Source organism: Tupaia chinensis, unplaced genomic scaffold (assembly GCF_000334495.1).
Source record: "Tupaia chinensis unplaced genomic scaffold, TupChi_1.0 Scaffold000639_1, whole genome shotgun sequence".
NCBI lineage: Eukaryota > Metazoa > Chordata > Mammalia > Scandentia > Tupaiidae > Tupaia > Tupaia belangeri.
The window spans coordinates 1,682,933-1,697,025 of NW_006160160.1; the positions used below are offsets into that span (position 1 = coordinate 1,682,933).

At 36.9% G+C, this 14,093-nt stretch overlaps 1 protein-coding gene across 1 annotated transcript in view; it reads left to right on the forward strand.

Annotated features, from left to right (window-relative positions):
- Nucleotides 1-14,093, forward strand: part of ADGRB3 (adhesion G protein-coupled receptor B3) — an 841,452-nt gene that overhangs the window by 419,746 nt on the left and 407,613 nt on the right. The window contains exons 12-13 of the mRNA XM_006159627.3: nt 2,989-3,057; nt 10,276-10,384. Coding sequence (XP_006159689.1) covers nt 2,989-3,057; nt 10,276-10,384 — 178 coding nt within the window. The remainder of the gene's footprint in view (nt 1-2,988; nt 3,058-10,275; nt 10,385-14,093) is intronic.

A 14,093-nucleotide genomic window follows, 5' to 3' on the forward strand; every position in this document is an offset into this window, starting at 1 on the left:
AAGTGTGTAATTCCTCTTTTAGATCTTGCAAGAATTTCTCCACCTCCTGGAACTCATCATCTCCTTTCTCCTTTCTCTTCTGCAGTCCACTGTTTCTCTTCTCTTCTGTCTCTGTTAGGTTCATCATTATGAATATTCTAAATTCTTTATCAGACATTTCCAATTTCCATTGAACTGTGGATTAAGAGGAGTTATTCTTTTCCCTGGGAGGAGAGGTATTTTCTTGCTTCCCCATATTTCTTGTGGTCCTGCGGAAGATTCCTCATGGCTCCTGAGAACTAGTGATTTCAGGGTAAAAGAGAAATGAATATTTTCTACTGATAATTCAGCCTACAGCCCACAAACCTGAGTGGGATCACAAGGGGATGACAAAGAGGTCCCAGATTACCTCTTTCTGTTTTGTTTTGTTTTGTTTTGTTTTGCTTTTTCTAATATGGCCCTTGGTAATTTTAAAAAATTGAAGTCTGAATTTACTATTTTCATCAAGGCCTTGTGTGTGTGCAATGGCCTTCATGTACAGCAAGGAGTCACTGACCTACTGTCAGTAAAACATACTTCATAAAATGTTTTCCTAAAAACGGAGATGCATTTGCACAAATTGCTTCCCATTCTCTTGCTGTCTTTTGTTACAAGTGGCATGCATTTTGTAGGAGAGCCGGTAGGGGTTACGATGCAGGCTGAGGTCATGGACCTCAGTACATCTAACTGGCATGTTCCAGGATAAAACCTGCAACTTTTGCCTCATTAGCACCATGCTCCCTGCTGAGTTAACCAGCCATAGGCAATTGGAGAACTCTGAAGGTTAATTTTTTCTGGCCATAGGTAGAGTTACAGCTCAATGGACTAAACCCTTAAAATGTTAACACTCCAAGCAGGAAATTTTAAGTGGAAAAAATGCCTGGGTAGAATAAAAAGGTTAAATGAATCAAAAATGCATCTGAAACAGACTTACAATTTTTTTTAAGAGTTGTAGTAACTTTTTTTAGAGGTCATGACTTGAAACATATTTCAAGCATGTGATTGCCAGGAACTATTAAAATAAATAGCACAGGGGAAGAGAGGGAAAAAATAAATAAATAGCACAAATAGGGCAATTAAATATAGATACTAACAGCTTCAACCCACAAGAGAAGAGGAAATGAAGCAGCCTTGTTTTTCAGCTAAAAACACCCAGGTGAATTTATTTGGAATTAGCAAAAATGCCTGTTTGGAAAAACTAGATGGGGAGGGAGACTGATAAGACTAACAAATTATGGTTATTGTTGCTCTCACAGGAGTCCTGGTCTGAGCTAATGAATCGATATGAAGCAGTACTCCTGATAAGTTTTATATGGACCAGTTAGAAGAAAGGGTTTCTGAGGACACAGTAGGAAACCTCATTTATGTAGCCTACCACAATCATTTGCCTTCACTTTAGACTTCTTAAACCTCCTGTCACTCCCCCAGTCACTGCTCATCTTCAGCAAGTACACTGGTTCCCCTCTCTTGGCTCCTGTGTCTTGATGATGCAGTGTAGTTTGAGAGGAGAGTCTTTCTCATATTCCACATATAGTGTGTGTGGAAGAGGAGGGCCTGAGGAAGGACATTTAGAGAAAAATATGGAGGCAAAGCATTAATGGAACAAAGAAATGTGGTATTACCTGTTGAAGATATTTTATAGTTTTATCAACTGGATAGGGAGAAATGTTCACATATTGAAATATTCACTTTGTAACGTAAATAATGTGATTGAACGTATAAAAGAAAATGAAATAAAAAAATAAAAAAATCATGAATGAATGAAATGAGCGCTAACCAAACTAAACTGAATGGAGCCCTGCTCTGTGTTGTTCATGGTGAATGAGCAATGAACATCAAAATGTACCTGTCTGCCTGGAATGTGAAAAACAAAAGTTAATTTGGGCATTTCTAGATGAAGTTAAAGTCAATACATCTTCCACAATGAGTCAGGAATGAAGATGAGGGCAAGGATTTGGAACTTCAATAGGAACATGCTATATGTCTGTTCATTCCTCCATGTTGGCTTACAATTAATGTCAGTGGAGTAGGTAAGAGTAAACATTTGAAAATAGCCAAGATTTACTAAATACTTATTATATGTCAGGCACTCAGAAAATTTCACTTAATATTTGCAACAGCTGGTTGCAAAAGTAAGAACAGGAGAAGGACCAGCAGTAATGGCTGTCGCTGGACTCTCATGTAGTCGACCATGGTTCGAGTCCTGGACCCAGTTTCTTAAACTCATGCCAGGTGTGTGTGCATGTGTGCCCAAGATCCCGAGAGGAGAATGGAGGAGAAGGGATTGAGGCGTGACCATCCCCCCTGGGGAGAGATTATTGGGTTTCTGTCTCTCTGTTTCTCTCTGTCTTTTGGGGGGTGATTATTGGCTTTCTGTCTCTCTGTTTCTCTCTGTCTTTCTGGCAAGCGTATGTGCCTTATAGCAAAAACCACTCAAAAAAATAAAATAAAATAAAAGGTAAAAATAGGAGAGACAGAGAAGGCAGAGCCAAGATTCCAAATGAAGAAGGCTGTTTTACCTCAGCTTTGCCCACAATCCAGGGTTTCACTATCATGTTCTTTGAAACAGTATGAGTAGCAATAATGGTTCTCAATTAACAGCATAACTTATAATAAAACAAATACAGGTGACTTTCATTACAAAAGGGATAAAACTTATTTGTACAGATTAATTATGCTATGACATTACAAAATAGAATGTAAAGACAGTAATGGAACAAATAATTGTGAGTGGAAGTAAATATTTTGCCTGTTCTGATTTTTTTGAAGGTGTCAAAATGAAGCTGTGTAGAAAACATACCATTATGTTGCTGAAAAATGGTCCTTAGAGATCTTCTAGAATAGTACGTTAGGGTCATAAGGCAATATTTTAAAGTATTTATACCTTTACCACATAATCAACCCAAATGGATATTGTGAAAGTATATTCTCTCATGTAACATTAAACTTTTTGTCTAATTTAATTTACAGAACTTCTTTCAAATAGTTAGCAACCTGCTAGATGAAGAAAACAAGGAAAAATGGGAAGATGCACAACAGGTAAGGTTGGGGGTTACTTTACAACTTGGAGTTGGTTAAATAAAGTAGGAAAAAAAGAATGACCTGCTATTCCAAACATAAGAAAAATTTTCTTAAAGTCAACCTATGGACCAGCAGTTAGCGTAATGGCTATGTCGCTGGACTCCCACGTAGTCGACCATGGTTCGAGTCCTGGACCCGGTGGCTTAAACTCATGCCAGGTTCGTGTGCGTGTGTGCACAAGATCCTGAGAGGAGAATGGAGGAGAAGGGATTGCGGCATGTCCATCCCCCCTGGGGGGTGATTTCTCACTTTCTTTCTCTCTGTCTCTCCCTGTCTGTCTGGTGAGCGCACGTGCCCTATAGCAAAAACCTCTCCAAAAAATAAAAAAAGAAAAAAGTCAATCTAAATCATATCATAATAATTTTAGGAAAAAATGATCTTTTACATATCAGTCTATCAAAGGAGTAATGTTTATACATGTGAAAAAATAAGCATGTTTAAGTAATTTATTACTTTAAGGAATTAATACATAATAACTACATGCCTTATCAATAGGTTTCTTTCCTGTCTATGGACTATGAGACAGCATCAAATCTGAAAATATATATCTGAAATGAAACTATGGGATATTGACTAGTAAAATAACACGTTTATGACAATGCTACATATCATCTGGTTCACATATACAGATGTACTTTTTGTTTTGTTTTGTTGTTGGTCACATACACTTGCCACGAAGAGAAAGAAAGCGAGAGAGTAGTTCCAGGTGGGGATGACCACGCCATAGTTCCTTCTCATCCATTCCCCTCATGGGATTTTGGGTACCCACATACATGAGCCTGGCATGTTTATCCAGCCACCAGCTCCAGGACTTGAACCACACAGTCAGACATGTGTTTCACCTACCCTGCCACCTACATTTTTATTCACAGCCAAGAGTTGTACAAATGTACACTTATTAAAAATTTATATTCTGAGATTTTCTTTTTACTTTCTGTTATACTTAATATCTCTGTGAAGCAAATGCCTATAGTGATTTAGTTATTGCTTTAAAATGTCTTGCATTGCTGTTTGTGCTATACTGACTGCCATAGAGCTAGTCACATTCTCCGCACTATAGAAAAAAATAGGTTAGAGATTTTTAAAAAATGAGAATAATCATGTTTTCAAAAAGTATATGGTGAGCAAGAAGGTCGTGTGGATATTAAAGTGACTAGATCACACATGACTAACTCTATGGTTCGAGGCCTGGACATGGTCGATTGAAAATCATGCTGCATATGTGTGAGTGTGCCCGCAATCCTAAAAGAAGAATAGAAGAGAAGAGATTGTGGCATAGTCATCTCCCCAGGGGGTGATTTCTCACTCCTCCTAATCCCCCACAAGTGCATGCTCCTCATAACAAAAAAAAAAAAGTAATATAATTTAACTGAATATTAAACTTACCTTTCTACTTGACCCTTACTAAAAATCTGAAGAAAACAAGAGAGTCTTGAAAGAAATGAATATTTACTGAGGTGCAGGTGAACCATCTCTTTTTTCCCTTTATAATCATATTCTGGCCTTCAAGAGTAAAGCATGCCCTTTTATTCTGTCATGATAGGAGCTCTAAAAATAGTCCAGTCTATCTCATTATCAGGTACAAATTCTATGCTTCTGGGCATAGCATGAAAAACTCTCCCCTTAGTTTAAGATCCAGAGTCTGTCTTTTTCTACTAGTTTGAATTTGATATTTGTCCTTGGCTTTCTCCTAGAGGACAGTTTCATTCACTCACTGTAAGAAAACAGTGTCTTAGAATACAGCTGCAGAGGCTAAGCACATCTTTCTAGAATGCTGGAGACCATTAATTATGGGTATATTTAGAACAACTGTATTATACCCTATTTAAAACAAGACTGCAGTTCATCACATGGCATTATTTAGTGTGCAGTCCCAAACTGAACAAAGAATGAATAGTAGCAGAATTTCTTGTCAATGGAAAAATCCTGAATCCATAATCCATCTATTTAGTTGTGATTTTGAGCTAGCTATATTCTCATTCTTAAAAATATTTTAATATTACTTTAAAAATAACTATGTAATGGGACCAGCAGATGGCATAATGGTTTTATGTTGCTGGACTCCCATGTAGTCAACAGTAGTTCAAGTTCTGGACCAACTGGCTTAAAACTCACATGGAGCACATGTACCCAAAATCCCGCATGAAGAATGAAGGAGAAGGATTGTGGCATGGCCATCACCCTTGGGAGTGATTTCTCACTTTCTGTCTCTCTGGCGAGTGCATGCTCCCTATAGCAAAAATTCTCTAAAACAAAACAAAACAAAACAAAACAAAAACTAAGATTTAAGAAACTAGTTCACATATACAGATGTACTTTTTGTTTTGTTTTGTTGTTGGTCACATACACTTGCCACGAAGAGAAAGAAAGCGAGAGAGTAGTTCCAGGTGGGGATGACCACGCCATAGTTCCTTCTCATCCATTCCCCTCATGGGATTTTGGGTACCCACATACATGAGCCTGGCATGTTTATCCAGCCACCAGCTCCAGGACTTGAACCACACAGTCAGACATGTGTTTCACCTACCCTGCCACCTACATTTTTATTCACAGCCAAGAGTTGTACAAATGTACACTTATTAAAAATTTATATTCTGAGATTTTCTTTTTACTTTCTGTTATACTTAATATCTCTGTGAAGCAAATGCCTATAGTGATTTAGTTATTGCTTTAAAATGTCTTGCATTGCTGTTTGTGCTATACTGACTGCCATAGAGCTAGTCACATTCTCCGCACTATAGAAAAAAATAGGTTAGAGATTTTTAAAAAATGAGAATAATCATGTTTTCAAAAAGTATATGGTGAGCAAGAAGGTCGTGTGGATATTAAAGTGACTAGATCACACATGACTAACTCTATGGTTCGAGGCCTGGACATGGTCGATTGAAAATCATGCTGCATATGTGTGAGTGTGCCCGCAATCCTAAAAGAAGAATAGAAGAGAAGAGATTGTGGCATAGTCATCTCCCCAGGGGGTGATTTCTCACTCCTCCTAATCCCCCACAAGTGCATGCTCCTCATAACAAAAAAAAAAAGTAATATAATTTAACTGAATATTAAACTTATCTTTCTACTTGACCCTTGCTAAAAATCTGAAGAAAACAAGAGAGTCTTGAAAGAAATGAATATTTACTGAGGTGCAGGTGAACCATCTCTTTTTTCCCTTTATAATCATATTCTGGCCTTCAAGAGTAAAGCATGCCCTTTTATTCTGTCATGATAGGAGCTCTAAAAATAGTCCAGTCTATCTCATTATCAGGTACAAATTCTATGCTTCTGGGCATAGCATGAAAAACTCTCCCCTTAGTTTAAGATCCAGAGTCTGTCTTTTTCTACTAGTTTGAATTTGATATTTGTCCTTGGCTTTCTCCTAGAGGACAGTTTCATTCACTCACTGTAAGAAAACAGTGTCTTAGAATACAGCTGCAGAGGCTAAGCACATCTTTCTAGAATGCTGGAGACCATTAATTATGGGTATATTTAGAACAACTGTATTATACCCTATTTAAAACAAGACTGCAGTTCATCACATGGCATTATTTAGTGTGCAGTCCCAAACTGAACAAAGAATGAATAGTAGCAGAATTTCTTGTCAATGGAAAAATCCTGAATCCATAATCCATCTATTTAGTTGTGATTTTGAGCTAGCTATATTCTCATTCTTAAAAATATTTTAATATTACTTTAAAAATAACTATGTAATGGGACCAGCAGATGGCATAATGGTTTTATGTTGCTGGACTCCCATGTAGTCAACAGTAGTTCAAGTTCTGGACCAACTGGCTTAAAACTCACATGGAGCACATGTACCCAAAATCCCGCATGAAGAATGAAGGAGAAGGATTGTGGCATGGCCATCACCCTTGGGAGTGATTTCTCACTTTCTGTCTCTCTGGCGAGTGCATGCTCCCTATAGCAAAAATTCTCTAAAACAAAACAAAACAAAACAAAACAAAAACTAAGATTTAAGAAACTATGTTGTAACTTTTACTAGAAGATGGTATCATAACTGTAGTCAAATGATAAATGGGTCTCAGCGTTCTTGACTCAGAGTAGACTTTTGGAATTACATGCTATATACAATCTCCCAAGTCAGTACTTGTGGGTCCTCTTCTCTTATCTCAGAGGAGTAGCCTCAACAACAAACAAATGTAAAACAGAGCTGTGTGCATTTGAAAAAGTAGCTGAGTAAACTGGTAAATATTGACAACAATGTTTTTGGGAAAAAAAATTGTACATTTGGACAATAAATGCAGTAATTTCAGAATTAATTACCCCTAAATTTTAGTTATGAAGGATCAGACTATGTTTAGATAAAGCAAGGTACCAAAAACATAGTATAGTAAAAAAAACAGACAACTCTATTTAGCACTATTTTGTACACTGCCACTATGAATGGAGTTGGCAAGTCCATTGCAGTCAAGCAAGTCATTCTGGTCATATTCTGTATTTCCTTGTTACACTCACGATTCATGTATCTGTAGAGTAAGATTAGGCAAACTGCAGCCAGTGAGCCAAATCCACTCCAATGTCTATTTTATAAATGACATTTTGGAATATGGCCGAACCTATTTATTCATATCTTACCTGTGGCTGCTTTGCTGCCCCTAGGCTAGAGCTGAGTTGTTCCAGCAGAGACCCCTGATCTGCAAGGCTTAATACTGTCACAGTTTACAAACTGAAAAAGTTTGCCAACTTGCTCTATAACATTTGACAACTGTTGGGGAAATGTAATAAAAAAAAAAATCTTTTGCCAACTGTTCTGTTATCGAACAAGCATTAAAACAGAACACATTGTAAGCAATCCACTCAGAGATTGTGAAGACAGAGGAAACCTGACCCTTTTATATAGCCAAGCAGAGACAACCCATTTCATGGATCCTCAAGATAAACGATAACTAGTCTTCAAGTACAAAAATTTGACAGCAGCATTTGTCATGTACAGTTCATTCTAAATTCACTTAGAAACGGGGTGATCATCTTGTTAGTTAATTGGTTTTATTCAAAAGCAAAATAAACTTCTCATATCTTTATGACTGGATGTTATTTTGCAACTTGAGGAACGCTCATTTTGTGGCCACTAAATTTAGGCTCCTGTTCTTCCACAGAAACTGAGAGATAGGGTTTTTTGATGTTGCTGTTTTTTACTTTTCAAAGAGAGACATTCCTAGATCTTCCTGTTGGTTAACAACTATTTAGCTTTTTAAAAAAATTACCTTTATTTCAAAGAAATGGAGAAAGAATTTAAAATTACTTTTATTTTTAACATAAATTCTTTAAGAAAAGGGAGAAGGGGGCAGGGTTAGGGAGTATCATTCCCTATTATCAATAGGGAAAATTAAGCCTTTTATTTTTAATTTATATTTATTCCTGTACCACACAAAGTCCTATATACAAACCTACACAAGAACCGGAAAATAAATGTAGCAGTAGCATAAAGCTTTAGATCCAGTTCTTGGAAAGGGGATGATGAACTTTCAAATTCATATTTAATGAGTGAAAATACAACTAAGAAACAGGATTTACCTGCAGACATTTCTGAAATGAAAAATTGCAACTACCTCTGCTATGCATTACCAAGTGTAGTGTTCATTGTTCATGTCTTGAAATATATACAAGTAGATATACTGTGGGTACTCAGGGTCTGGTATTTTTGATGGGCACAACCAGCAGCAACTCTGTGAAATACACACAAGGTACCTGCTTCCCGTGCTGCTCAGCCTATCTTCCTCCTACACCAGTCCCTTCCAGCTCTCACTGTTTGCTTTTCTGCTGATCAGTGTCTTTTCCTCTTCTGCACTAATCTTTGCAAATACAAAGCAGCTTGAACTCTCTAATCCACTTAATTTTTTATGGCTAGAAACTGCAGTAGTGCTGAATGGCTACAAGAAATGAACTTAACTTCAAAAGACTTTCTGCTCTAATGTGGTTATATAATGCAGGGTAACTTTATGAGCTTTATGGGTTACACATGCTAAAATTCCTGTGACCTTTTAAACGGTCTTCATGTTCCATATACTCTGAACTATTGCCAGAAACAGACTGTCTTTAAGAAAACACTCATCCATTTGAACTGTGTTGAGGTACTTTCAAGCTGGAAAAAAAACATTGGGGCCATGGAGACAGATAGCACTGTGGGTAGGTAAGTAGATAGATAGATAAGTAGGTCGATGAGAATGTGGGTGGACTGTTGGATGGGTGGATGGGTGGGTGGATAAATGGATGGATGGATGGATGGATGGGTATGTAGAGAGATATTGATACCAGCAGATACACAATATGACATTATGCATGCTGAACCTCCTTGAGCTTTTGCTTCTCACTTAAAATAAGCATAATACTCTCATAGTTTTTTTGTATATATTCTTGTAAAGTACCTAGACTGGAGCTATTATAATCCTAAAATAATTTCTTTTTTTTTTTTTGGATAGGTTTTTGCTATAGAGCGTGTGCACTCGCCAGACAGACAGAGAAACAGAAAGTGAGAAATCACCCCCCAGGGGGGATGGTCACACCGCCATCCCTTCTCTTCCATTCTCCTCTTGGGATCTTGGGCATGCACGCACGCGTGCCCGGCGTGAGTTTAAGCCACCAGGTCCAGGACTTGAACCGCGGTCAACTATGTGGGAGTCCAGTGACAAAGCCATTACGCCAACTGCTGGTTCCTCTACAATCATTTCTAACATTATCCACAGTGGTTAGAATTGTGAGAAATAAATATTCCTCCCAAGATACCTGTTTATTATGTAATTATTTCAATAATTCATGAAGATTCTCATGATGGTAGTAATAACAGGTTTTTCTTCTTCCCTTGTCCCTCATGTAGATACTAATCAGAAAAAGATCCCAATTTCGGTTTGTGTTCTATGTTATTTATAAGTGCGGGAAAATGCCCATCAAAACTAAACTCATTCTATTTCTGAGTAGACAATCTGTTAGTTATTTTGAGTTTCCTTAGATTTATGGAGAAATAATCACTTCCAGTGCTCTTGCTGTGTGACACCTGGTGTCACTCTTAACAATTATTTGAAAAATACAGCTGTTGCCAGTTGCAGAAATTTCTTCAAATAACACTGAACTCATCTGTGACCTAATTATGTAGGATTTTTTAAAATTCCAGTCATATTGTCCATTATATAGATTTTTATTTCATCTAAACTCTGTTTATTTTTCTAGATTTATCCAGGCTCGATAGAATTAATGCAGGTGATTGAAGATTTTATACACATTGTTGGAATGGGGATGATGGACTTTCAGAATTCATACTTAATGACTGGAAATGTAGGTAAGAAATGGAATTTCTTTCCCCTAAATCTTTCTGAAATTAAAAAAAAAAAATTGCAAGTATCTGCACCACATAGTTCCAAGAATAATATCCATTGTTTATAGTTTTTAAATATATATGAGTAAATACGTCATGGCTACTGTGTCTAATTTTTAGGTAGACCCAACCATGCGTAAAATATGTATTTGTATTCATACACACACACACACACACACTCACACGCACTCACATTTGTATCCATCTGCATATATTTGTATGAATGTTTATAGGCCTGCTTGTGTGTATCTGTATGTGTGAATATAAAGTACAATATTTGCTTAATTTTCCATTTACCAAATATTCATTACTATCCAATTAACCTTGAGTATGTATACACTAGTGATTTTACATTTTCTTCCATACATTGTTCATGAAGATGCTAAATTACTTTCTCCCTCAGTGTCACAAGCCAATGCTAAATCTGTAATATTGGGTTGTCAGAAAAGTCCTATTTTCTCTGTGTTTTCCTATGTGAAAATGCATCATGATTTTTCCAGTAATCTGCTAATACCTTACAAGTACCTCCAAGGGCCATGATGATGGTGCTACTGCTGCTGCTGCAATTTTCCTCACACCTTCCAAGACACAGCGAATCTCTCAGAACCTTCTGTGGTAGAATTCAACAATGCATAAGCACAGAAAGAGAAAACATATTTCTTCCTTCAGTCACCTTTAACATTGTTTCTCACAATACAGCAGAATTACTCAGAGGATCAAAACCAACACATATTTTTATATTGTCACAATTATGTTGAGCCAACAATTATATTAATCAAATGGCACATTTGTCTTTGTAGTTAAAAGAGAGTTCAGTAACCAATAATAAATGCCATAAAGACCATACAGTTTAATAAGAGAGTCTCAAACTTCACAAGTAACTTACTGTATTTTAGCTTACACATAAGTTTCAGCATTTGTGCTTTGGGGAACCTGGTTGAGATAGAGTAAGTTGGAAGCAGAGTCAGTTTTATTAGAGGTACATACATAGCAAATAAAATAGATGACATTATGACAATAAGAAAAAAGAAATACTAAAAGAATGCAGCATAGTGGGGAGTCTATATTGTGGGAATATGTGACTCCTCATGCCTCATCTTTTAGAAGATTAGTTCTAATCATCCTTATCTTTAAGGATTTATGTTTAAAATCATGGCCTTGGACAGCCAGCAGATGGCATAGTGGTTAAGGTTCTGGATTCCCACATGACTAACTTTAGAGTCCCAGACCCAATGGCTTTAAACTCACCTGGGTGCATGTGTGTGTGCACCCAAAATTCTGAGAGGAGAATGGAGGAGAAGGGATTTGCGTGTGGCCAGTTCCTGTGGAGGCTGATTTCTCACTTTCTCTCTCTGTGTCTTTCCCTGTCTCTCTGGCAAATACACTTACTCTATAGCAAAAATCTCTGTTAAAAACAAACAAACAAAAAAGCATGGCCTTGAGACCAGGTGGTGGCATAGCAATGAAACATGACACTCTGCAAGGCAGACCCAATCATAAGGTTCTGGAGTCTTGTCCAGAGACTGCCCAGAGTTCCCAGGCATGTGTATGTCCATGATCTGAGGCTGGCTGAAGCTGGGGGTGAATCACGGCATCAGGAGACCGTTGGGTCCTCTCTGTCTCTGTCTTTCTGTCTGTCTCTCTATTTTCCTGTCTTTTTCTCATTCTCTGTTTCTTTGGTTCATATAAGAAATAAATTAATAAACTTAATAAAAAATTAAAACCATGGCTTTAATTCATCAAGATAAAAGTGACTATAATCTGATTAAGATCTCAGGAAAAGGAATGATGTTTCTTAAAAAGGTTTCTTCAAAAATAATTGAAATGAAAAGGTCTGAAGCTTCTTTTATCTGAAAAGTGTCCCCACCTGTATCAGCTTTTGATAAATGAAATACTCTTATATGCTAAAAATCTATGAACATTTTGGAATAGATGCATGCATGTACATTTCTGTAAGGAGCACGTTCGTGACTTTGATCAGTTTCTTAAAAGATTTATGAACTCAAAAGTTTAATACTGATTTGGAAAAATATGCTTCTTCAAAGATGTTAAGCTAATGCATTTATAAAAATAATTGAACTTCAATAGAAAATTTTTCACATTCACATATGTGTATGATATTCAAAATTAGACATGATAATTATAATACAGATGAGTTTATGAGAATACTTACTAAGACTAAACACACTGCTAAATTGTTTTTGTCATTGAATACATGAATGAATAAATGACTGTATGAAAATCGATATGCTGCAAAGAGATTGCAATTTTCAATATGCATTATTTTGTTGTAAAATCGTATGCTAAATGCTTTAATAAATACGCTGCATAGGTAAGTAGTTTTTGTTTTAGGAAACAATGTGACTTTCCAAGTGACTCAATTTTTAAAAATGATTATTATCAATTAGGTTGAAGGGGGTCACATCTTAATATTGTTTGATATGCGTTATTTTAAGTTATTTTTCTTCAACAGAAAAATTCTTTGAAGATTTATTTAAATTTGCTTCCTATATATTTCTCCAAATATTTTTTCCTCAACTTCTTGTAGTCCAGTGCTTCTCTCATCACTTTCCTGAAGCTCCTATTGGAAAGGCCAATTGCCAAATTAAATCCTCCTTCCAAATGTCTATTCCTTTAATATTTTTATATATTTATGACAGTATAAAATAGAATTCAAGTGCAAAATTAGATTGGAGGCTTGCAAATTTCTTTTGTGTGTGTGAGATAACATGAAACAAGATGAAACACTAAAGAGGGGAAAAGTACATTTGAAGCCCAGATGTTAGCAGATTGAAAGGCAGACTAGAATGCCTAGAATGTCTTAGAATGCTTAGAATGTCTTACATGACTAGAATGGTTAGGCATATGATGGACCTCTGTCGTTCTTTTTTTTTTTTTTAATATATGATCAGTTATTTAATTACGTTCTTGGCAAAAAAAATCAGAACACCAATTTGTGAGGACAAACTGCATTGGTAAGGGCAAACACAGATCACAAGTAGCCCTAGAGCTGAGAAACAGTTTTGATTTTTGGTAAAATTTGCAAGGCCACAGCTTTCTGATCAATCTTGCGCTGCTCTGAAATCTCAATTTTCTCCTTCTCTGTGTCAAAAATCTCAGCTTCCTGGTGTCTGGGCTTCTGCAGTTCTGTTTTCTTAAAGTTAGCGTCAGTAAGGTACTTTGAGATTTTTACTTTGCTAATGTCAACTTTCGTGGAGGTGGCAATGACAAATTTTTGGTGTGTTCTATGAGTGGAACTGGATTGAGAATCAGTGGTCCAGTTACAAGTAGCAAGCTGCTCAGCTGCTTCAGGAAAACCACTCTCTTGCCTCTGTGGCGTCCGGTGAGGATGATCAGAATGGTCCCAGGAGTGATGCTAGCTCGCAGCTTTCTCACGCACTGACCAAAGGGGTTTTTGCCGTGGCTAAACAGCTTTTGAGGCGTATCTTCAGTAGGGTAATGCCTAGGCATTTCGCACAGTTTAACCACCCGGGTACCACCCATCTTCAGTTGGGTAATGCCTAAGAATTTCGCACAGTTTAACCACCCGGGTACCACCGTTCTTGTCTCTGCCAACTAGTTTTGTGACAGTCACAAGAAGCTTCTTTTTCTTTTCAATCCTTGATTTAGTGGCCAAGTATTTCCTCTTGTACATGGCCTTCCTGGAATACAT